This window comes from Zootoca vivipara, chromosome 6 (genome assembly GCF_965207765.1).
Source record: "Zootoca vivipara chromosome 6, rZooViv2.hap1.1, whole genome shotgun sequence".
Classification (NCBI taxonomy): Eukaryota; Metazoa; Chordata; class Lepidosauria; order Squamata; family Lacertidae; genus Zootoca; species Zootoca vivipara.
Window position 1 is genome coordinate 49,917,605 of NC_142589.1, and position 26,006 is coordinate 49,943,610.

Genomic DNA, 26,006 nt, shown 5'->3' on the forward strand with positions numbered 1-26,006 from the left:
CTCATATACCAACCACGATCCAGCTGCATCTAGAGTGAATGTGCCATTTTTTTCAGTAATTCCACAATCATGCCTTATCCTCAAAGTGGGACAGACTTTGGGGTATTTCAGCTCAGAGCATGTATCTATTTGTGTGAATGTTGTAATTTGGGGGCTAGCAAGGAAAGCTCCACTGAAATTAACTTGCAGCTTGACAGTGCTCATTATCTTCAGCAGAAACCTTATTTTAACAAGATATAACCTACTATTAAAGGTATATCTTTAATAAAGCAAATAAGGTTATTTTTACTTACAGGAGCTTTAAAATTAAAATACAAAATGTACAATTCCAGTTCCAAAGCATTAGCTATTCACAGAAGTACTGCAATAAGGGTAAGTTAACTAAGCACCAAACCCCATGCACTTGGCAGTGTGAAACGTCACATGGCAACATTTGGTTGCCAAGTGCAAACAACTTGAGAAAATTACCAGTGTTCAGCATAATTGGAAGCAGAGGATGATGTAGCACCTACTAGACAGAAACTGACACACCTGTATTTCCACAATTCACTCCAATTTTAGAAACTGCCAGTGCTTGTATTTACCACTCATTTGCAATTGCAGTTTAGATGCTCTGTAGGAAACGTCAATGCAACAAACATCTGTACTTTGACCTGAAATCATTGTGGCATACAACTGCAATAGATTGTAGGGTCCAATATAAGTTTTCAATGGTGTACTTCAGGAAACTAAAAAAACAAAAAAAATCCCACTTGTTAAATTCACCAACATTTTTAGCAGAAGGTACAAAACATTAACAATTTACAGACAGAAGCCACACTGATTGTGCAAAGCACATGACTAAAGTTATGCACAGCAAACAACTCTGTAAACATGGTAAGGGTGGGTTTTTGAGGAAACATGGTGACAATATCATAAATACAGGCAACATTGGCATCTTCAACCAGCACAAATAGTAACATTCTGGGCCTGCCAAGATGGCCCATCACCACACAAGCAGAAGGCGGGGGAGGGGTTCCTCGACTCTGCCCACCCCAACGTTTAGTGTTGTGTATTTTATTTATATATATTTATATATAATTTGGTATCTTTAATATACACATGTACTTCGTTTGTAGAAAATGGGAACTTAAATGTGCTTTTATCTTCATCAAAAAACTATATGCATTTATAACTAATAACCCATTTTACTTGTCAATGTATTAGAATGATATGACTTAAGAAAATATAAAAATAATATTAATACTGTCAAAAACCTTTATACCAGAAAATATTGTGGTTTATAATTACTCTTTCAAAGATGAAATATGAAAATTTAAATAGGTTTTTATAAAGACTTCTCTCACCTCAATTAATATACAATGGGATAACTATACATATTTACCTTTTTTCAATTTAAGCACCAGTCATTCCCCCAGATCCACTTTGGTTGGAAGGTTATTTCCTAATTCCACAGGTTCATTTATTTAATGGCACATATTGACTAAAAGTAGTTACTTTAATCATTAGCACTACAAAAAAATAGTGTTTTTAAGTTCTCTCTTCTGAGCCAGCTCATGTTTTTACACACTAAGTCTAGCATTGAAATAAGACTTTAAATATTTGCAAGTAGTCTTAACTATTATTTCATACATTTAAGGAGCACTGTATGGATAATGCCTTTGGCCAAATGTAAAAGTATCAAATTGTGTATTCTAATGTAGTGTCAGCCACAGATGAACACAATCCACCCCAAACTACTTTATGGATCTTGAGCTCAGGTTACAGGTGGATTGTGCCCATTAAGTTATGTCACAAGTTACCTGGGCTGGAGTGATTCCAGCTATTTTTGCATGAAGCAAATAACTGGAAAAAGCTTTTTGCAGTTGCCTGTGCACCACTGTTGTGACCAGGAGCTTGTGTGGCACATTAACAACTGATGCATTAAAAAAGCTACAGCAGCTGATGTCACCGGAGTGAAGACTTTTTACCTTGTCAATTAGAAATCTAAAGAAAAGGAGTGTTGAGCAAAACTGCTAAATTTGCTTAAAAATGTACTCAAATTTGTTTTAGCAAGAAATGGTAACTATAAATCTATATGAAAAAATAGCTATAAAATACAGTGTTTTCTGTGGTAATAATGTAGCAGTTTGTTAGCAGGGTAGTCCATATAGGTTTTGAAAGCATCACAGTTTAGGGCTGTTGTGTGTACATGTAACACCTTGGCACCATTTGCTCAGCACTCTACAGGGAGAGAGAGAATCACCACTAGAAGCTGTCACTCCACAGAACCACCAGAAGAGACAGCCACCACCGCACAACTGTAAAACAAAGCAAATGTTTGTCACATCAAAGACTTTGGTCCTCTGCGGCATCTCTTGCTAGAAAAAGCCGTCAGTACTGATGCATGTAAGATGGTCTGCGTTCGTGCTTGACTGGAAAAGGTTTAAAGCCCTTATTCAACGGTTTGTGCTGAGATGGCGGCGGCGGCGATTGCTGCTGCTGCTGCGCATAGGCAAAAGTGGAGGAAATCCCTGTTGATGGTGTGCAATCATTGGCTGTGGACCAAACGGGTGACTGCAGGATCTGCATGGTGTCATTCCACTGGCTGGCAGGGCTGCTCATCTGGTACAAAGACATGTTTTGACTGGGCAGTGTGTGCTGCCAAGGAGCTTTCGGAGGCCAGGTTTTGGTTTTGTTGTCCTGCAAGAGACCAACAACAACATATGAGCTTCCTTCCTGCACATCCACTGCCAGGAACCATTTCTGGCCCTGCTGCAAATGTTCCTTAGTAAACCACTTTCTTCCAAATGAGTGAATGACAGTCACACAGAAACATTATCAGAGTGCAAGATAACCTGTCCCACTGATTATTTAACTCCTGGGGCATCTCCAGAAAGCCTACTGGAGCAGTTTAACTTTGTCCCATGTAAACCACTACGTCCTGGACCAACAGCACACATAAGGGGCCCACTCATAGCCCCACCTCCAGTGCCTTCCCTAGAGAGCACTAAAGCCACAGAATCCAGGAACAGGAAGAGCCAGTATTCTTGTCTCTTACAGATGGGAGGGGAGCAATGAAGAAGAAACTCTCCCACAGTTCCTTCTCCTACCCTGGTTAGAACTTGGACTATTATTGCAGTTAGTGCCACCTCTGCCATTTCTGCAACACTCCAAAAGCACTCCCTTGGGAAGGAGGAAGAGCCACCCAGCCATGTTGCTTGGCAGCCTGTTGGGGTCAAGGCCCTCCTACATCAATCACCACACAGAACTTCACCTGGGAAGTTCTCCCAGCAGCCCAAATATGATCTGGATTTCAGGGAAGGGGAGGGGGGAAATGCATCTCCAATGGATCTACACCCCCTAAGATCAAAGTAAAAGTGAAACATTTTGGAGTCTGCAATAAATTCCATGGAGCATATTCAGTTGTCTATAATAAAAAAATAAAGCGGTGCAGTTTTGTTGGCCTTAAAATCTGTAAATATAGTGAAATTGACTACGGTATTTAAAACTGGGCTGAATTAAGGGAGCATTTTTACTGAGGGATTTTTTTTAAAAAAAGAAAAGCCTCCTGGAATCCCATCAAAGAGGCCCCCTCCACCATTAGCCACCCAAAAAGAGGCACTATTCAGCCTGATACTTGCCTGACTATGATCATCCACTGTAGTAAGGAGTGGTGGGGAAGGAAGTGTGCTCGGGTCTTGCTCCCCACTGCTGTGTTTCCTGTGGAAACATTTATCCAATGAGAGGAAATGGTCTGTTAGTGCCATGGCAGGGTCTTAAATGAGAAAAAATTCAATTCCCGACAACACATTATGCTGTATTTCCATGGTCAAAATACTGTAGAGGGCAATGGGAGTCTTACAATTGAAGTACACTTGTACTAAGGGCCATTCCATCTAACCCGCTACTTTCATGGCAATTAAAGGTTTATGGATTAAAGTAAACTTTCAGTCACCTAGCCTACAAGGCAGACAGAAGTCCATGGAACAGGAGCAGCTAGGCCATATTGCAGCCAATAAAAACTGCGGACCAGTGCTTCTGATATTGCACCAAAGCAGGGTTTTGTACCTTTGCAACACTTAATATTTAATTGTCAGTCCTGCTCAAATAGCCATAGGATGGTCACAATCACTATTCATTAGGGACCACAGGGTTCCTGTCCCTAAGAATAGCTTGGCTTATGCCTTGGGGAAGCCTTCAAGCAGGACACCAAGGCTACAGACCTCCCTTGACAGTAGCAGCCCTGCCTCAGCAGCATCTGGTTTTCAGAGGAATAGTATTTATGAACATGGACTCAACGCCAGGCATGCTGTTGTCAAAACTGTGTGACATTGGCCTTGTTGAGAGAAGTCTGCCTTCTCTACTCGACACCAGCTTTCTTGTTCTTCAATCAGCAGGACTGATTAACTGGACTTTCAATTGTGGATCCTCTTTTCTGTCACTAGGCACTTTTATTAGCTTCATGGTGATTTCACAGCCACAAATCTGGTGCTTGCTGCTTGGTGTGCTCAAGAGGGAGCCACAGACAATCCACATATGCATTTTCAAACATCTGTTTGCCACATGTCTATTACTATTCCTTTCTCTCTAATAATAATAATAATAATAATAATAATAATAATAATAATAATAATAGAGCATGCCTGCCACTATAGCAGAGACTTAACACATGTGGCTTTCCTAGCTTCCACCAATGCAGGCACGTACTAATGAGCAGGAATAAATCCCACAAGACAAATTAAGGGAAAAGTAGTCAGAACCACAGCCAGAAATGGAAGATTATAGCATATTTCCCAAACCCTCTGGGCTCTGGTTTCTTTTCTTGCTTCTTTCAAAGGGCTGAGACAACTGCAAGCTCAGGCAACATTAAAGGAGAAACAAAACGTAGGTTGCAAGACAGCCAAGAGTAGTTCAGATTTCTTTCTTATTTCCAAAACTAGCTTGGCCTTGTGACTCACACTTGGCACAGGAAAGTTTTGGAACAGCCTGACCCTTGCAAGTTAAGGTGGCAAAATCTTTATCCACTAGCAAAACCAAAGATTCTGCCTTCTGCTTTGCCAAGAATTCAACTCACCTTCTTTGCTTGACTGCAGCAACAATATCTGGCCCTGAGAACATGGAAAACAGACTGTCTCCATTGGCTGAGGAAGTCTCATCACTGGAACTGGCAGAGTCGCCCTGAGTACCTGACCAGCTGCTTGCCATCTCCCTGAGATGAGAGCAGGGAAGCAATCAAGAAAAAGAGAGACAAACAGTAGAGATGTGAGCAGTGGCAGGGTGGCTCACCACCCTAGTTGCTCTTAAACATTACTGAACCTTCATAGGGCAAGAAGAAAAATCTCTATGAACGCTAACACTAAAATAAGACTAAACTGACAAATCCAGCAGCATCTTACAGCATTTATCCCATAGCTTGTTCAGGCACTGCATATGGAATACATATCCCCTCTAAGGACCCGGTACATATTCACTTAACAACCCTTTAAAACTGGCATTACTGCAGGGGCAGCCAAGGTGGTGTCCTGCAGAGGTTGTGGACTCCAGCTACCCTGTTTCTCATATTTTAAGACATACCCATAAAATAAGCCATAGCAGGATTTTTAAGCATTCAAGGAATATAAGCCATACCCCGAAAATAAGACATAGTGATAGGCACAGCAGCAATGCCGGCCGCGGCAGGAGGAGGAAAAAAAAATAAGACATCCCTTGAAAATAAGCCATAGTGTGTTTTTTTTGAGGAAAAAATAAATATAAGACGTGTCTTATAATATGAGAAACACGGTACTATACACTACTTGATGGTAAAAATAAATAAATGCTCAAAGTGGTTTACAAAAAGTTAAAATAAAATTGAGAAAAATTCACAAATATACTTTAAAACATACAAAAGTTTGAATACTAAAACAGATTAAAATTACCTCAACTTTCTAAGCATATGGGTAGGCATGTCTAAACAAGATATATAACTGATGCAGCAAAAATCCCTAATTTACTGTATTTTACAGCTGCTTGCAAAGCTGGACGTACACAGGGGTGCCACAGGTAGCTGCTTACCCTTCTGTGAAATACTCTGGGAAAGGCCAGGTTCTGTGCGGGTCATCAGGATGAGGCCAGTTGCTACGTGTGTTGCTGGGGCGACGGAAGTGCTGGGCTTGCCTTTTTTGTTGCATGGCCTGACTGACCCCAGCCACATAACGAGCAAACTCTGGATCAGAGCCAACTGGGAGTAAAAAAAGAAACCTGACAGTCAACTATTGACACACTTGGCTATTTCCATTGAAATGATCTGCCATCTATCCCTAAGACAGACAAACAGAGAGAATATGTGAATGTGTACACATGCATACAAACACAATGGAAGCTAGTCAGTGGTTGGGAATGCCTGTTGAAGTGCTGAAAATTAAGAACTTCACCAGGGAGCGATTTATGTGGGGACAGGCAAAATATGCTACATAAATCCCCAACACTGTAGCCACCAGCAGATTAGAGAGGTGGTGGTGACATCATGCACAGTGGAAGCCCAAGAAATGATTTGTCTGTGTGCCTGGCTATCTATCTATCTATCTATCTATCTATCTATCTAATCTATCTATCTGCTTAGATCCTATTTTAGAATGCACATCAGATAGGAAGACAGATCAATACTACTGAAATCCATTCAGTACGCTTAAATCAAGAGGAGGATCAAACAAATGAAGAATACAAGTAAGGGAGACAACCCAAAGGAAGAGCCAGGTCATGCCTCTCCTCCCCTGTTAGGTCAGTCATTGCCTCAGGGTCTCCAACAACATGGAGCCAAAAAGCTGCCCATGTATATTCACATGTAAGTCCATCATCTCCACATATCAACTTGGCAGCCCATCAAACCTTTGGGGAAACTAATTTCAGAAAGTCATTGCTATTGCAATGCTTAGCATTGCTATTGCTAAGAGAGACTGCTCTGCATCATAAAGATGAACAGACTAAAGAATGTCTGAAGGAAGCAGATCCAAGAAATTAAGAGGCACAAAAATCCTGATGTTAAGATGACTTTGTCCAAAGGAATGTTCCCCCTCTACCCAACATGCTTTGAAAAACCTCAGCAAGGCAAATTTGTTCAATCCTCTTAAGTTGAACAAAACTTGACTAGCAGGATGGCTAAATTGTGCTACCTTGGGAACAGGGCTTGAGTGAGCTAGAAGGCATCAAGTGGCAGTGAGAGGAGGTGTAGGGAGCACACTTTCCCTTTTTACCCACCCCACAGAACACATCTGGGAGGTCAGGGTAGGATGCAGTAGGGAAATTCATTGTGACTCGTCAACTGTTTGAAGATCTGGACATGGGTCCCACCCACTAAATTAAGATATTTGTGTATTTCATAAAATTTATACACTTGATTGTAGAAAACTTCAAAGCAGTTTACAAAAATAATAAACAGTAAGATTATCAGTAAGATGAAATTTTCGAAAATTACTGCCCTCAAAAACTATCTTTCCTCACCCAATATTTGGCAGACTTTTTAAAAAGGTAACCCCCGCTGTTGTTTTTGCTCTTGTAATCCTATAATCTTTCCCATCACCCTCAGAAGACGCAAATGGTTTGTGTCTACAGATGGGCAGCATTCAACACATTCAGACACATTACTCAATGAACATGTGGTAGTAGAAGGTTGCATTTACTTAACATGCACACACCTGCAGGATCAAAAGGTAGAAACTCTCCCAACATCCCAAAGATTCCATCACTTTGGTCACGGTTTGGCCACGTGTTGTTTCTAGGTCCTTGCTGCTTCTGCCCCAGCATCTCCGACATCACATTGTCCATGTAACTGTTCACAAGACCCAAACTATACAGGTCAGAGCTCAGGTCAGGAAAGGCCTGACTGCTCCACTGAGGCATATGAGACAACCCTGGACCAACAGTCTGGGCTGATGGCTGGCTGGAATTGGTTGGCCACTTGCCAGGTGGACGCTGCTGCTGCTGCTGCTGCTGCTGCTGCTGCTGCTGCTGCTGCTGCGACCCAATGGGCTGCAGCAGGTGCTGATAGTAATGCATTTGCTGCTGCTGCTGCTGCTGGGGCTTTTGTGGCTGCTGCTGCTGCTGCTGTTGCTGTGGCAACCCTTGCTGGAGATGGTGCAAAGGCGTGTGAGACGAAGACTGGGACTGTTGTGGCACAGTAGCTGGCTTCTGCTCTGCTGCTGCTGAAGACGATGCAACCGAGTTTCTTCTTTTCACCAGTGGTGAGGTCTGCTGGGATTTGCCCATGTTGAAACCAGAGAGGAAATCTATGACCTCCTGCATTTCTTGGTCGGTTGGTAAATTCATGCCTTTGGCATCCTTGCTGTCATCTGCTTTGCTGCCATTACGCCTGTCAAGGAGGAACCCATTAACAATCTGATGGCTTCCACTCTGCGCCATTGTCTGGGCCGACTCAACAGCCCTGGGGAAGTTACCAATGTTCAGAATACTCTGCAATCGGGCATCCATATTGTTGGGCATTTTTGCTTTATCCTCTGAGTTGTTAGCTATGAAAAGGTTTTTGGAAGGTGTACTAGGAATGGAGTAACTTCCACTGCTGCTTGAACTGGAACAGGATGTTTTCTTTGTAAAACGTGAAGTCAACTTCGAGAAAGTCCTTTGCAATCCACCCGTCGATTTGCTTCCATTTCCAGATGGTAAGTCAATGTGACCCCCGAAGTCACAGATCTCACGCTGAAGCTGGATCTGAATACACGGCAAAGCCTGCTCTCTGTTTAACAAAAAGAACCCTCTGTTTCAGGCAAAAAAAGAAACATTCACCAACTTCAAAACAACTTTACAATAATTAGGACTAAGGCATGCAATCTGGAGGTGTTGAAAAGCACGATAATGTATAAAACAGGGGTGTCTAACCATTTTTGAGTTGGGAGTTGCACTGACCCATGGTCAACACACTCTGAAGTCTGTTTATCAAAGTGGGAGCGAACAAAGGAGTCATTCTGTTTTTTGAAAAAGGTCACAAAACTTTTGATATTACAAAATCACAGCAGGGCCTGCAAGAGTGGCCAGTAAGATGACTTTTAAAATGACAAATTTTAGCAGGGGGACCCCACAAAAACCTTTTGACATCACAGTGGAGTACCTATGGAAGCAGTCATTAAACAAATTTTAAAAAAGCAGCAACATCATCATCATCAATAACTTTTTTTAAAAAAAATTGACATAGGGGTAGTGGGGGTCTTTGAAGTGGCATTCAAGTAAGTTGTACTCAGTTTAGACCAGGCATCTCCAAACTTCGGCCCTCCAGATGTTTTGGACTACATTTCCCATCATCCCCGACCGCTGGTCCTGTTAGCTAGGGATCATGGGAGTTGTAGGCCAAAACATCTGGAGGGCCGCAGTTTGGGGATGCCTGGTTTAGACCTACTGAAAATAATGGACCTCATTAATTTCCATGAGTCTACTGTGAGTAAAACTTAGTTGAATACTACCCATCGTATCAAAGCAGGGGACCTATGTAAGTGGTAATGTAGGAAAAAATGTTTATTTTTTGAAATGGAAAAATTTGGGATCTTAGAAGATGCCACAACAAAGTTTTGGTGTCATGGCATTAGAGCAGGGGGACCCATAGCAGCAGTCATTAAAAAAAAAAAAGACAAATCTGAGGGGAGGCACAAAATACTTTGTGAGCCAGATGTAGCAACCTCCAGTATAAAAGGTTAACCAAGCTAAGGAAAAATCAAAGCATTCACAAAACTGTGGATAATTTTTTTTTATTTGTTACTGATATGTGTGAGCTGCCCCATAACTTAGCTTTTTTTTCATAATAAGATATAAGAGTGTTAAGTATTTATTGATCTTAATTATGTTTTTACTAACCTTATTGTACTCTAGTATGTTGTATCCTGCCTTGTTATACAAGTGTGGATTATAAATACTTGAATAAATAAATAAATGTTGCCTCAAGAAATGAACCACTATTAATCTGTCCGGGTAATATTAAGCTTCTGAATAGGGCTGGGTGATGTTGGGTTCTCAAAATCACAGTATATTGCCAGCCAAATATCAAGGTTTGGCGATAAACCGTGATGTTGTAAAAAGCTGCATTGGCCCCAGCCTGCGAGGTGTTGGATGAAACTGCCGCAGCTCTCACTGGGAGCTGAGGCACTTTCACTTCAGCGCCTTGCAGGCAGTGGCCAATACAGCTGGCCCCAGTCTGCTGCTGAGCTTGGGGGGGGGGGGAAGGCTCCTGCCCTAAGTGGAGCCAGCCCCGGTGTCCCTGCCACTCCTGCTAGAGCAGCAAGGACCTTGGGGCTCCTTGGTCAGACTGTTTGGTGGCATGGGGGCAGGTGACCTACCATGAATAGGGCGCAAAGCCACCCTATTCACGCCTGGTGGAAAGGGGCTGCTGGAGAGCGCTGGGCCTGCCAGCAGCATCATAGAGCCCCTATGCCGCCTGGCTGCCTTCTACCGGAAGGGTGGGCTTTGTTTTTCTGGGAGGAAAGGCGCAGCACACCCTCCCAGACAAGGCAGCCAGACAGTAGCCAAGCAAGGCTGCAGCCCTGATCCCACTCCTACTCTCGTACGAGCAGGAGCAGGGTCAGGGCTCTCTCAGCTGGAAAGGGCAGGCTTCCCAGCTGAGCAGCCCCGATACTGCTTCTACTCACCAATGCAGCTTGTTTCTTCCTCTGCTAGGGCAGAGTGCAATGGAAGTTTCACCAGGGGTATATTGCTGGTGAAACTCCCGCTGCTTGAGTCCCTCTGCCTCCAGCTCCCGGCTAGTTTGTTTCTTCCTCAGTGCACTGGGTGCTGCAGGCAGAGGGACTCAAAAACAGTGACTGTTTCACCAGCAATATACCGCTGAGTGAAGATATCATTGCGATCTCTCCCCCCCCCTCCAAACCCATCCTGGGCGATATATTGATATATCGCCCAGTGCTACTTCTAAACATGGACCTATCTATGAAAACAGCACAATACAGCCAAGTAAACTGAGAAAATGTTTTGTTTAAACAATGCAGCATGCTCAGTGCTCAACTTCCATCCATGCCAGGAGGACACATTAGCCACCCAGCCTGTTGGGTCTATAGTCACGTGATGTAAAGGAGGTAAGGCAACAACAGGGAATACAGGCAGCTCCCCTGTTCATAGGGGTGAGATTATTATGTTTTTGATTAGTTCCCAGAAAAGGTTGATGCTTGGGGAGGGGAGTTCCCTCAGTTTTCCATTGTGAGAGGGTGTTGCTTGCTTGGATTCAACATTATGAGAGGTGATGGGCAATCAATAATGGGGTGGCAAAGAGAAGCAAATGTTTAGTCAAAGCTAGCTTTGTGGGCAAAATGGTGGTGAAGGAATTTAGCAGAAGCAGAAGGGAGCAAGACAAGCAGTGCTTGCCCCATTATCCTACTCCACTGTTTTAGACAATTGTGGTTTTTTAAAAAATGGCAAAACGTTTGCTGTTGTTGCTGAAGTTTGTAAAGTCTGGTGGTAAATAAAATGCTGTTTCCTCTTACATGGCCACCAGACTTTCCTGTTTTACTGATAACTGTCTGGATAAGGTATTTAGGCCTGTTCTTAGACATTTGGTATCACTGGTTATTGAGCTATGCCTCAGCCTAGGACTGAGGGCTAGAGAGGTGGTAATCTAAAAGGTGTGTCTGGTGAAGAATGTTGCTATATGGTGTTGGAGATCAGTGTATTCTGCTAGGGTACTAGCAATCAGATTATCCTAAAAATAGCAAGATCACCCACTTTTTAATTTTTTGTGTAACCTTCAGTATTTTATGTAAGTAATTAATGGTTTTAACATTGCCTCTTTCCAGTTTATGACTGGATACTGCCTTTCAGGCAAGTTGTGTATCTAGTCTCACCAATTATTTTACAGGCCATATTTCTCAATTACCTAAAGAGCTTGCATCAAAGTCCATTGAACTCACTACATGCTGATGGTCAGGTCTTAAGATCTGAGCTTAAACGCATCTAGGTATGGACTGACCTCATTTTCCTCCAGGTGCTTATAATTTATTTGGCAATCTGATGGAACTATTTCCAGCCACTGATCATCCTAAATTTTCCAGTTCCCCTGATCTGCCTTCCTTCCTTTGAAAAAGAGACGGTCAGGGGATTATCCTTTAAAAAGTAAAGAGAACTGCACTATGCATACTCATCTTTACCCTACTCAGTCTAGTAACAAGGCAAATTTCTCAGATTTGCTCTGGCCTTCTGCTCACATTATAGCTGCTTTTTGTGAGCACATACTAACAAGAAGAAGCATTTCACCATTACAAAGTTTTGCAGCAGCTTTGCTCTGTACCCACAAGTAAGGTTAATACCTCTGGTGAAGTGCCATCCAGTTCCTGGTGCCATCTGAATCTCACACGGCCTCCCCTTTGCAGCCTTATCAGTGGTGGCAGGCAGCAGCCATGCAATCTGCTTCTCTTTTTTTGTTTGTTCCCACAATGCCCAACAATATGTCACTCTGGGGAATTGTGAGAATGTCAAAATGGCAGCTTCCTATCTACCCACTGGAACTGTGAGGTGAGGGGCCCCAGCTCAGTCCCCTTGAGGCAGTGGGGCTTCAGCAGATGCCCAGCTATGCCCAGGTATTGCTACCAGTACATTCCCACTACTTAGCATTCAAAATTAAGACCTGGTAGCCTTGGCTGAAACTTGTCATTGCCATCTTCTCTTGTTACATGTGATCAAGTGTTCCTGAATGAGGCATCATCTAGCATAACCCTTATGTGGTAAGAGTGCAGCACAAATCATACCTACCTTCCCTCCTTCCAACGATTTAGGTCAAACACTGCAGTATAAAGCACATCCACCAGTCCCAAAGTCTTCTCTGGATCCAGGCTTCTCTGCAGCAGAGACATTGTTGCAGGATCTTCTTTCAGGCACCTAAGGAAACAATTTTTAATAACAAACCTCCTGTCAACAACACTCACTTTCATACCAAAAATTAATGTCCCTATTTACAGTACTGTATTTGTTTATTTAAAGCTTGCCCAAGTTTTCCGAAGTAGTAAGACATAATTACCATGTTGATGGGACTTGAACCACAATTCTGGAACCTTCTAAACTGATTTGTGGTGCATATGCTTCTTTGTTTTCAATCTGCGCAGTATCCACAACGACCTGTTCAAGAAGAAAAAAAGCAGTAAGCGATAAGAGTAAAACGTCACTCCTTAAAACTAGCAAAAGCACCACCCCACTGCTGCAGGGGCTGGACATCAGTCTACAGCATTCAACCACTAAGCAAGCAAGAGGGGCATGTGTAGGGAATTTTAATTGGGGTGCGTGGGTGTAGAAGAATCGTTTCACATTTACTCTGATAAATCCTACAGTGTAACATCTGAAAAGGCCACTGTTAACTAAAAAGAGGAAGGCTTATCTAAAGATTTTTCAGCTGCACATGATCTGGGCCTTTCCTTTTGTCCTCCTTTTGGGAGGGTGCAACTACTTGATATCTAGTAAACCATTTTATAGTTCTACCCTCACAATTTACCACCTATGATTATAAAACAAGTTTTCACAATAAGATTATCCTGCAATCTTTCTGGACAGTTAAGGTGCTGCAAAATTTGGAATGTTATAAAAAGGAACAGCTTCCTTGCTATCATCATAGGACAGGGAAACTGAGGCCTCAAAAAGAACAATAGAGAAATGCAGAGTTCAGAAGTCCTGTTCTATGATCTAGTGGAAACACTGCCTGCACAATGCCCATACATTTAAAGGCTCTCCTCCATACCCAATGAAGCCTTGAGATCTTGAAAGTTCACTTGTGAGAGTGTATATATCAATGGTATTTATTTTCCATATTTTCAGGTAGTTATATACCACTCAATATTCAGGATTTCAAAGTGGCGTTGTAGTATATGCTGACAGCATTTCAACGGATGAGGAAGCACGTTACCAACTCCTTGTGTTTCATTTATCTAAACAAGCTAATCTCACAGTACAGCCATTTCTCACGCCCAGCCTGGGAAATGACTCCCGACTCCCATTGTTCTGGCTTTACAGATGTTTCCTCCATCACACCCACCTAGAGGACAATCTAAACAACGGAAGATAATGTCTCATCGGTACACCAAATTAGAAGCAATGCAAGTAGAACATAAACATGCAGATATCACTGTTTCTATCCAGCAAAAAAGAGGAGTCTGTGGCAGTTTCTGTCCAACTAAAGTCCCTGCTCTTGTCACATTATCACATGACTTGGGCCAACATCACATATCAAAAATGTGAATGAGAAGACTGAGGGCAAGAGCAGATTTCTTAAGAGTCTGGACAGGCAGTGTTTTTAAAATGGGAAATTCCAGTTTAAAAGAAATCATAATTGTTGCACAGTAGTAGTAGTAGCAGCAGCAGCAACAGCAGCACTATTTGGGGTGCCATTTCCTCGACTTCCCATCAACATGGATTTCTTCTCAGAAAGACAGCAAAAGAACACACTGCAATTATCTCCGCAGGTGAAGCAGCTAACTTTCTTAGCTTGGTACCCCTGGAGGCAAACCACCCAGTACTACAACTAAGGCCCTACTTGCACTTATTCCTTCTTATTCAACCAAGCACTGGTATTTCTCATTTTCTTCTACACAAAGGCAACAATTTCAAATCTCAAACACTTGTTTTATTGGTTATGTTATACCTTCCTCCAAGGAGCTCTGAGTGGCATTTCCCCCCTGAATCTAAACCTAACACTCCAGTTGCTACAACAACTCAGCTCTTGGTTACAGTGACCAGAGTTACTTTGAGACTGAGCAGGCAAAGAAAAACTACCCAAACCTTGCAATGCCTCTTATTCATTGGAGTCAAAGATCTTGTGCAGTAAGGTAGATGGAGATAGTAATTTGTGTGATTCCACACAGGCAAATATGCAAACAATGAACTTCAGGTTGGGAACATTTTACTTTGTGGAATATAAGTTCCCCAAAACAAAAGGGATCACGGAGAAGCTGGTTAATTAATAGCATCATCTTATATACAAATATTGAGTGTGGATCTGTATGGAGCCAAATATGCACCATCCATGCACAAGAGGAAGGAATCAGCATGCTGGGGCAAACCCCAACGTTTGTAAATGTACAAAAGTCTATCGGGGATGGGGATGAAAAACGCCCAACATGAGTTGGTTGTTCTCAGTGGCCATGGGATACTGACTGTTAGGAGGAGGAAAACAGATGGGGAAGGAGGAGGTATGGAATGGGGTATCCTGGAAAAGGACACAGGTGACTCACTGGCATACAAAACAAAGCACTCTACACTGCAACCATCTGGTACAGGTTCCAACATATAAATGATGACCCATACGTTTTTCAGAACTAAATTATATTTGCCGCATGTCAGCTTTCCCCTTCTTTTTACTCTCCTCACATAGCTGTTTAGCTTGACTCCCTTGCCTCAGAAGACCTTCCACCTGGAAACCGCTGGCAAAGGAAGATGGTTTCCATCCATGAGCTGAGTATGCTCCAACTGCTCAATACCACTACCTGGCTCTAGAGGGCCTCAATGGGAGCTGCCACCTTGCCAATGGGAGGCTGCCAGCAGACATGCCCCCTCACGATAATGGGCTGAGCTAAGTGAGCTCCAGGTGTTTGACCCAACTGCCTTGACTTAGAGCACCAAATCAGACTCACTACCTGGCAGCACCAGAGAAGACCAAGGATGAGGGCAGGAAAGACTGCCTGAATAATCTTGGCACCAAATCGATTAACACACTATTTTGTTTCTTAAATTATGCTTGAACGAGATTATATTGGGCAAATATTTTGGAAGCTGCCCTGAGATATGCTTGGAGCTGTACAGAACTATTTAAGTATTCTAAAATAAACACTTGTGCACTCATGGCTACTTACCAGCCCAGCTTGGCCAAACAACAACTGTACAGCCGTTTTACAGGCGCCCCGCCATGTAGAAGGGCAAACTTGGTTCAGCACTTCAGTCACAGGAGAGTCATCCCTTGGGGTCACTCCATTATGGCAGCCAGCTTCTTTAATTAGTTGTATCATCGTGTGCTGCAAAAACAAGAACACAAAACAAGATTGCTATGCAGGAAGCAAGCAAGTCATGATACCCTTTCCCCACTCCCCCCACCATGCCTGCATGCACTTTGGTAATTAAGCCATATATAAACACCTTACATAAATACTGATGACTGCAGTTATTACTTAAATCAGTGTTGTTCAAATTATGACGGTCCAAGCCCAACACTTCCCCCTGCACCTGCCGTTTCCAGTGGTCACCAGCACCCTCATTCCAATGGTGATGTATCTGTTTCATACTATATCTGTGTAGATTCCCTGAATTCAGGAGGAAACACACAGCAACCAGGGCTGGGGTTCCAATGGTTTATTAGAAGCAGCATGAGAATATGTGGAATGCTGTGGCACTCTAAAAATTTTTTTAAAAAAATTATGGAATAGGTTTTAATGGATTATTGTCCACTTCATCAGATGCATGGATTCTTAATATGCATGGTACATGCCACATATTGGAGAATGGAGGCTTAGATGTTCACAGAGTTAAAATATGTATGCGTATTTTTAAAACTTCATATGAGAATCAAATCAAATCTTAACCCAACTATCAGCTTGCTCAAGAATTTCAGAGTTGAAAGCACCACACTCTGGCCACTGCCATTGGCCAAGGCCCTTGGGAGGTTGCTTCTCCGCAACCCCCAGAAAGGACATCATTATGAGGGGAGAGTAGCCTGGTCTCAGCCAGTGAGGAGAAAAAAATTGTGTCTCCCTCCCTGCCAGAAAGAATATTTGGGTCCCGCTGCCAATTGTCCTGGGACTGCAGAAGCAAATGGAAAGGAGACACTGGTCCCAACCATCGGCCAAAGGAACAAGAGTCACCAAATGTTATTCAAGAGAAGAACAAGGGAAGGTCATCCTGGCCCCAACTGGTTATAAATAGCTCACCCACTTCCTTTTGGCCTTAAAGAACTGGCCTCCTTCCTACACTATCTCTCCACTTCCCTTCCATTGAGTGTGCCTTTGTAAGTCCAATAAGACATACCAACTCTTTTTAAAACCAATGTAAGTCATTTTGGAAGACAACTGTCTGTAAGGAGGGATAAAACGATAGTAAAATAAAATAAATAAAATAACCTAGACTGCAAGCTGTTTAATACATGATGCAAAAGATACAAAATTAGGACAATCCTGTTTGAAGCTAAGGTTCAAAACATATCTTTGCAGGAAACCTCTTGCACCAAATAGTGGCCCAAATCCTCTATCATGAATCACTGTTCCCTTTTTTTAAGCCACTGAGCTGTGGCCGATTTCTTTCCATATTAAACCAGGCCAATCCATTCCATACACTGCAAAAAATGTGGCTGACAAAGAACTAGATGCTCTGGAACAGGTAACTCCAGTGCAACAAGACTGTTCCAACATCATCATCATAGTTACAGCAGCGTAAAACTTTGCAAGGAGAGACTTTGCTCTTGGTTGTGGCCATATGTGAGGATCTGTCTTCTGTCTCTCTTCACCTCTTCAGACAGAAGTGAGGAGGCACTTCATGACAAGCAGAGTCAACATGTATACACAAAACAAGTCAGCATGTGGAGGGGAAGAAGGATCATTTAAGAAAACTGCCTCTAACTTTTGGAGAATGCTACCAGTAAGCTTTAAGGAAACAAGACACAAAGCAGAAAAGATGCACCACTGGGGCTGTTAGTCCTTTCAACCAGAAGGGCTACAATTGGCCGAATGTGACCATTAGCTTTTGTACCATGGTTTCTCTTGCAATCCAATATCTTTTAAATACCGAAACACTACAGTAATTATTTCCTGAATAAACTTACTAAAGTAGCACAAGGTTTAAAATGCTTGCTTTGCATGCAATCTATCAACACGGAGCTTGCTACCAACAAAGAAAATATTACTGGGTTTGATACAGATTTAGGGTACTTACCGTTTTGAGCTTCAGGTTATCTGCCGCAGACTCATTAAAGGATATTCCTTTTAGGAAGTGGGCACCTATCTGAACAGGAACTGTGGGGAGCTCACACTGAATGGGTTGAGAAGGGGTCTGTCTCCGGCCAGTCTGCTGGGCTTCAGCATCACTGCAACACCCCTTTAGAGACAGAACACCAAAGCAATGTGTCAGGGGAAAATCCATATGTAAGCAATTCAGCTTTATCTACAGTAAACATCTTTGCTGGAAAAAGATTTGGGGGGGGGGTTACCTGCAAACTGGCTTCAATAGATTTTGGGTTCAAGTGGAAGCCAGCCTTCATCGCATATTCACAGTGACCCAAACTTTCCAATGCAGCTTTATACGCCTGATATTAAATAGATATATGTTTAATGAATCACATACCTAAATTTAAAACAACCACCATCCAATATCATCACAAAACCTTGCTAACCTAAAAGAAGAGAGAAAATAACATCTTCCCCATGATCAATCACACCCTCCCTTAACTGAGGGGCAGGTAAAGCTTCCAGAATGTCAGCAGTCTCTGCTGTTGGCACGGAAGCTCTCATTAAAAAGGACTTGCTCAGCAGCAACCCTACTTAAGTCCTCAGACTGCCCTACATATTTTATTCCATACTCACCCAAACGTTGATATAAAGATATAACTAACCTGCAAAGCACTGTCTATTTTCAAGTTCAATTCTTTTAGCTGGTGCTCAGGAATTGCCACACTCTGGGAGCAGAAGAGTTGCTGGACCTCGATTCCAGCCAAACAGCCATCACAACCCCTTTCTCGTAGCCGTGATGTAGCCTTCAAAGAGGACACAAAAAATGGCTAAGACAAATAGCAGTGGCTCAAAAGTGGCAAAATAAACTTTTAAGCCCCACAGTTACTATGGTGAAAGCAATCAGGAAGGGAAGTGGGTTATTTAATCTAGCTTCAGAATTTAGTTGAAGTTCTCAATTTAATCATCAGATTTGTATGACTGATTTTTTTATTGCAGGGGGAGACACAGCAGGGGAACTGCAATCTTTTAAACAAACTCATTAACAAACCCTCATTATGGTAGCCAGCACTACTGTTCAGGTGGGATGGAGAGCTGTGTGTGTGTGTGGATTACTTTAATTAAATTAACAAATAATTACAGATTAAAAATACATATAAATGTTAAGATGAGTGTAAGCTGGGAATTATGCATGAAGGTAGGAGAATGTACACAATTCAACCAATATATGCACATTCCCTAATGCAGCTAGATACCCCACTTGACTTTACGGAATACATTATACTCACAACCTCATGGTGGCTTGCTGGATCCTATAGCTTATCATTCTGTGGCCAAAGGCCTGATTTTCTGTAGAATTCTTCAGTCTTTTGGTAGTTTTAGAAACCAAGAGATTACCAACGAACAGGCTGCAAGTTACCATCACTATGAAAAGTAAAGCCACTTTGCCAGAACTAAATGTATGTTACCACTGTCAAGCCCTTGAGTTTTTTTTAAAGCTGCTTTGAAGTTTTTTCTTACAATCAAGCAGTGTACGGTTTTTTATGAAATATAAATAAATAGGCTATTCTTGGGAGCTACCTAGCAGCACCTGGGTGGAGAAAGAACACTGAATTTTGGACTGTTGACCAGATCCAGCAACACAACAATTACATCTTTACCTCAGCCGCCCCTCTCCATGACCGCACAGCTTCTTCTAGCTCAATTGTGGGACTTGCACTGGATGTCTCAGCCATATTAGAATTCTTTCTTTCCTGAGCTACAGCTTCCGTAAAACATGAATGAGCCACTGGTTGGACCTTCTGCAATGCTTGGGATAAAAACTGAAAATGAACCTGCATCACTGTCAAGAAACATCGTCCAAGTACCTATGAAAATGAAAAAACAAAAACAAAAGGATATTCTTCCATTCAGTTATTTGTAAGTGTGGTTTGGTGTTTGAACTAAATTTTCCCACGTGAAAATATCTGATTGACATTCATATAAATACATTATTACCCTATATCTAATCTACAAATGAATAAAAGCACAAAATGAAGCACTGGTTACTTACACTGAATGCTCCATCCTGTGTGGCATATTGAGGGATCTAAGTGAGTTGCTACTCCTCCCACACAATGACCTAAGTTAGTCATGTCCATTAATTTCAATGGGTCTACTCTGAGTATAACTTAGTTGGCTACAACCCAGTGTTTTGAGAATTCTGTGGTTAAATGCACTATACACAATAACTGCAGTAAAGTACATTTGTTTGCCTCATTTTTGTAGTATGTAGCATGCACAAGCAGCCGTTCCATCAGGCTATAGGAGAGGGAGACATAGGCCTGCATGGCCCCTTCCATCTAAAAGACCAGTAAATTACAGTACTCTGTAATTAAGAGCTTGTTCTCCCCCCCCCATTCCTTTTCCTTTTGTGCCTTTTAGAGTGTAAACCCAAGGATAGAGACTGTATTATCACTGATAACTGTAACTTGCTCTGGAGCCTGTTTCGGCTGAAGAGGGGGATAAAAATGCTTTAAATAAATTTAAATAAGTATTGCAAGGCAAATAGATATGTGACTTCTTTTTAGAATACGTTTCCCCTTTTAATAAATTCATTTACTGGCTGAGTTTGTCAAAATGCTAACAGCTAAATCTACTTAAGCAGAACTGCTGGTGGCAGTGTCTCCCCCTCCCTGCCCATTCCATCTAGTCTCCCTTCAACATTCCTTTATGATTCGATCATTTCCCCTCTTTGTACAAAGTTTAAACTGAACAGTTTAGGTATGCCGACTGGCCTCTCCAGTGCAGTTTCCTTATTTTAAGAAGTATTCAGCTAGTGCACACACACAAACTTGCAATGGTTAAGCCTGTCAATACGATTCTTACAGAAAGAATGACACTCTGATTCTGGGTTCTTACAGAATTCAGTTTATTTAGGCCAAGGGCTACTTGTCTCAAATTATTAGTAAAGCTTATTTTAAAAGTTGAAACTGATGATACTCTAGAGCACACTGCAACAGAAAAGCTCCTTTCTTCTGGGGGGCCACTGGTTAAGGCAAACAGCAAGAACACATTTTGCAGTAATGAAGTAATGAAGACTATTTTGCAAGATTGAAGAAAGTACAACTCTAAAAAGTGATACAAATTCAAATCTACTGTGTTGGTTCCCTTTCTAAAACATTATAACTAAGGGGGTGGGGGTGGGGGGTGGCAGTGGCAGTGTAGACTGGTATGACTTAAGAGCCAGCCTCTGTGTTCACCATCCACACCTAACACTAGTGAAGGGAGTTGTTCTCACATTTACACAAAAGCCTGGATAACATAATCAACAAATGGAAGAAACTGCTGCTGCTTCTCACCTCCACCAAACTGCAGCACAAGCAAGAACTCAGAGGCAGGGATACTGTATAGGGCTAGGAGTCTCCCCTGTCTAAAATGCTGGGAAGCTGCTCTCAGTCAGTATAATACTGAGCTATATGCAATGGTCTGACTCAGTACCAGGCAGATTTCTGTGTTCCTGTGCTGCTGAACAAAGCAGGTTTGTGGACACCAGCTAAAGTGTCCATTGAGTGTTTTATAATGTAACAATATATAACTAGGATGAGATTCTCTCTGCTTCTTTTCCATCCCAGGGCCACTTTCATTTATCTGTTACACAATCTGAATTGTGACACATGTGTTAGATCACATACATTTTTGGCTCCATGTGTAAGCAGTGGATGTATCCTGGGGCCTGGGTTCCTGCAGCATACTGGTATAGTGCTTGCTTTAAACTTTGTGCTGTGCATTCTGGGAACAGGCAGTACTGATATTGTGTACCTGAAAATTTTATAACATGCCATGCAGCCCCAATTTAAAAAGACAACCCTGTCAGGGCTTTTGAATGTCATCATCTTGCTTACAACATGCTACTAAGAGAAAATATTTGGGAAGTAGCTGAACACTCTTGGGGGCAGCTTTAGACATCATGCAGGTCAGAAGCATGAATGACTTGCACTCGTGACCGTCATTTAAAGATGTACGTCTCAATGTATTTTGCAACACTACTTTCCCCCTTCAGGGGATGGAGACAGACAGGGATGGAAAGAAAAACATACACTTCTCCAGGCTTTGGACAAGTCATGGAAATGTGATACAAACGAGTACAAATGAGATACTTCTGCCTCATGCCACATTGAAAGACACCCTAAGAAACAACAGAGGCTTACCAGGACGGAAACTGCTTTTAACAGTTTTTATCACTTCTCTCTAGTTGAGAACTGTGTGTGCCAATGTGGTGACTAGAGTGCTGAAGACCCATATTTAAAACCCCACTAAGACATGAAGCTGTTAGTGAACTCTACAATGTTCTCTAACAGCAAAAGCCCACCATCAGGTTGAAAAACTTGTATGTATATTTAGTTGAGCCAAAAGAATGTCCTGCATCTGACTACTTATGCATGTCCTGTACAGATGGCAAAGTAGCACATGTGACACAAGCAACTGCAGCTATGCAACCAAAATAAAGTGACACCTGTCTTTTTTACTTACTGCTGAAATACTTAAAGGCAAGACGATGTGACAGGAACACACACACAAAACCCCTAAAGATGTAGCTAACAATGGCAATCCTATTGGATAATTCAGCCAAGCTCGCTTTCTTAAAAACACAAAATCCTTTTTCAAAACACATCAGCTAGAGCACAAGTAGGTTGATATGGGAGAAAGTACTCTGAGATATCTAGGTTCAAACTGTTTGGGGCTTTAAAACGAAACACTAGCACCCTAAATTTGGCCAGAGGCGGACATGTAGCAAGTGATCCCCTTCTAAAACTTTGCAGATATGATTGGAATGATCTTCCCCAATTAAATTCCTAGCAGCTGTATTCTGAGCTGACTGTTGTTTCTAGGCAGTTTTCAAAGGCTGCCTCCAAAGGCATCCTGGCACCCTACTCTTCTAGACTCTAGAGGATTATGACTCCATCAATAACAGGTTGAATCCACACACACACACCCGCCCTGAACCAAAAAAACCCACATACCCACAGCACCTCTATCTTGTTGGGACTGAGTTGCAGCTTATTAACATTCAATTGCAAATTCTAGACACCAGCTCAGCACTTCCACTACCTCACCTGACTAGGAGAAACAAAGCATACTGAAAGCACTCCATGCCAAATTCCCAGATGGCTTTCGCCAATGGCCTCAAGTAGATATCAAACAGCTTAGGAGACAAGATGGAATCCTGCAGGACAAAGCCAGCCATGATAACTAGAAACTTCCCAAGGGCATTCAGGAATACATTGGATTGCGTAAGCCTCTAAAAGTGTCATGTTCCTGAATCTCCATCCTGAATCTCCATACTTGTATTTTTAAACTCATTGCTCCTTTGAATGCCTAAGCTATCCATTAAGTGAATGTACTCTGCAGTACCTTAGTTACATTTAGCTATAGTCACCATGGTGCTTCAAAGATTAGTTATCTGTTAAATGGGTTTTTACACCACTCTTTCAATCAGAACACAATAATCAATAGTGGTTTTTGAACGGTACCTATGCTTATTTTATACACATTTAAGCTGCAATGTAATTCTCAAATACTTTATTTCCCTCTGAACTTACTGTTTACATTTTTCTTTACACCTATGTGTGTGTGTATACCTTGCCAACAAAAGATCACACTCCAGTCATCTGATAAAGTGGACTATAGTCCACAGAAGTTTATGCCATACCTTTTTTGTCTTTAGGATTCCACAAAACACTGTACATTTAAATGGCTGCTTCTCTTGTGCATATGGGGAATTTTTCCCCTCAGATTATTAGATGAGATATTGCAATATGCCATATCAATTCAATTTTTTGTTTTAAAAATATAAAGCTGTCACTCTCATTTTAAGACATCAGGCAGATGAGTCAGGTGCAGATGTGTAATTACGGTAATACTTTTTCTATCTTCACTAGAACAGCACAAAACTGGAATGGGCTCCTCCACATGTTGTTGGACTTTTATAATACAGTCGAACCTCCATTTTCCTAACCCTCTGGTTACGTAAACTTCGGGATGCACGCGCAGCAAACCTGGAAGTATTTTACCGGGTTTCACCATGCGTGCATGTGCAGAAGTGCTCTGCGCATGCACAGAAGTGGTCCTCAGGTTGCGGAAACCCCGGGATCTGAACGGATCCTATCCGCAACCGAAGGTACCGCTGTACTTGTCCACTGGCTGTGCTCGCTGAAGCTGACAGGAAGTGGAGTCCAACAGCATCTGGGAGGACCACAGGTTCCCTATCCCTGGCTTAAACCTTCTCTTCAGGTCTTACAGATACCAGGCAATTTAAGGAGATGGACAGAAAATCATCAGTGCTATCAGTGTTAACTCACCTCAATGTCCTGTAGGCTGAATTCCTTTTGATCTTTAAAGTTCGCTGCTCCAGCACTCAATTCCATGAGCATTTTTGCTATTTCTGGTTTTATTGCTGCTGTGAGTCGACTTGCTGCTTCCATGACATGTTCCTGCACGTCTTTCAGTTGCATAGCTGCCTTAGAATAGTGCGAGTTCCGAAATACACTGCTGAAAAGATCTGTAAGGAACGCACTTGCACGGCAAAATACATTGAGTGCATCCAGATATTTGGAGATTCCCTGCTGGATGTCTGCAATTGGAGTCGCATGGTTGCAGCCGCCAGCAGCAGCCGGAGAAATCAGAGGGGATGTTGTGGCTGGAGATGCTAAAGGTGCACTCAGAGTCTTGCCTAGTTCTGGCACTTGATACTGCTGGTGTTGCTGCACCTTTTGCTTGGACCCGCCAAGCAAAAAGCGCCGCTTGTAGTCCATTTTACTTTCTTGTGCACTGCAGCAATACATAAGGAAGTACTTGACCAAAGGTTCCTTGAATTAACAATCCCTCCTCTTGAATTGCTCCCTTAGAAATAGATCTATGTGTAGCAGTAGTAGAGTATGCACATAATTTTCATAGGAGGCATTTCAAAAACAAAAAAGATAGGTAATTTGTGTCAGCAGTGAGAAAGGCAGCAGGTTTACTGTCTTTGTATTATTCAGTGTTCAAATGCAGCACTGCTGCTATTACAAATTATAATTGTAAAAGCTAGCTATGATAGTTTTTTAAAAAATACTTTATTTTCCACTTAGCATTCTATTGTGTGCACTCAGGATACAATTTCAAAGCAGGGGGCAAAACAAAACAAAAAAAACCAAAACAATCTGTTGCAGTTTTCCTGCCAACACATTTTTGACACCTGACGTTAACATTAATTTACACTGAAGGAACTTAATTTTTTTCAAAGTAAAATAATAGAAACTGCTTCAAATAGTATTAGGAGGGGATGAGCAAAATCACTGTTCAACAGCGATTGTTAACAGAGATGTCTTTCTTTGAAGAACCACTGAGCCTTCACATCAGCAGATCTAACAGCTTCTTGGTTTGACAGAGCCCGTCAGTCAAATCCGTTTGAGTTTCCCATCTTAATACTGAAAAAAAATATGGAAATTTGTTTCATGGAGACTTTGCAAGAACACATTATTCAGAAAAACTGTTTTGTTTTTATTGCAAGTCTTTCCACCTTGCCTTCCGTGTGCTGAGGTAGTTTCCTTTTAACATCAATGAGTAGTGCTTTCAGGGAGCTTCTCTCGAGTGTAGAGCCCAAAGGATGCAAAAATGTATTTAAGGCCTCTAGGTCATTCCTAAGCAGGGGGGGGAGGAAAAGATTATAGGTAAGTGAGCTGTTTTATTTAAGTGCTAAGTCCCAACTCTCTGGGAACAATTCTTTGGAAGTAAACTATTATGAACACATCTGAACATATTTATTTTCTCTGTGCTTTCATGGAGTCCCTTTCACTTACAAACCAATCCATAGCTTACTTATTAAACCATTCATCCACTTGTAATATATTTAGTATATTTCAATGAGATGCTGTAATAATGGATGTTAAAACAAAATACTGTACAGTTGTCTATTGTGCTGTTAAGCACACAACCACTGCGTAGTTTCAGTCTTACTTAGATGGTCACTCCCAGAGGGTAATACTTGGGGAGTGCTTTTCAACTCCGTGGAGCCTTCAGTGCGGAGTTTCTCAGGGCTCAATTTTACCCCCCGCTATTTAACATTTACATGAAAATGCTGAGTGGGGTCATCCAGACGCCAGTGGGTTGTCA

At 42.0% G+C, this 26,006-nt stretch overlaps 1 protein-coding gene across 4 annotated transcripts in view; it reads right to left on the minus strand.

The window, feature by feature from the left end:
- Positions 1 to 242: 242 nt before the first annotated feature.
- Positions 243 to 26,006, minus strand: part of GARRE1 (granule associated Rac and RHOG effector 1) — a 62,565-nt gene continuing 36,801 nt past the window's right edge. For 3 of the 4 annotated variants that reach the window (XM_035118657.3, XM_035118654.3, XM_035118655.3), the window contains 13 exons: positions 24,215 to 25,534; positions 19,535 to 19,741; positions 18,539 to 18,679; positions 18,137 to 18,232; positions 17,863 to 18,024; positions 15,798 to 15,956; positions 12,980 to 13,077; positions 12,715 to 12,840; positions 7,656 to 8,710; positions 6,037 to 6,202; positions 5,057 to 5,191; positions 3,624 to 3,702; positions 243 to 2,682 (listed from right to left, as the gene is read on the minus strand). In XM_035118657.3, coding sequence (XP_034974548.3) covers positions 2,374 to 2,682; positions 3,624 to 3,702; positions 5,057 to 5,191; positions 6,037 to 6,202; positions 7,656 to 8,710; positions 12,715 to 12,840; positions 12,980 to 13,077; positions 15,798 to 15,956; positions 17,863 to 18,024; positions 18,137 to 18,232; positions 18,539 to 18,679; positions 19,535 to 19,741; positions 24,215 to 24,697 — 3,216 coding nt within the window. In that variant the 5' untranslated portion in view covers positions 24,698 to 25,534 and the 3' untranslated portion in view covers positions 243 to 2,373. The remainder of the gene's footprint in view (positions 2,683 to 3,623; positions 3,703 to 5,056; positions 5,192 to 6,036; positions 6,203 to 7,655; positions 8,711 to 12,714; positions 12,841 to 12,979; positions 13,078 to 15,797; positions 15,957 to 17,862; positions 18,025 to 18,136; positions 18,233 to 18,538; positions 18,680 to 19,534; positions 19,742 to 24,214; positions 25,535 to 26,006) is intronic. The other variant, XM_088672103.1, reaches the window with a different exon arrangement.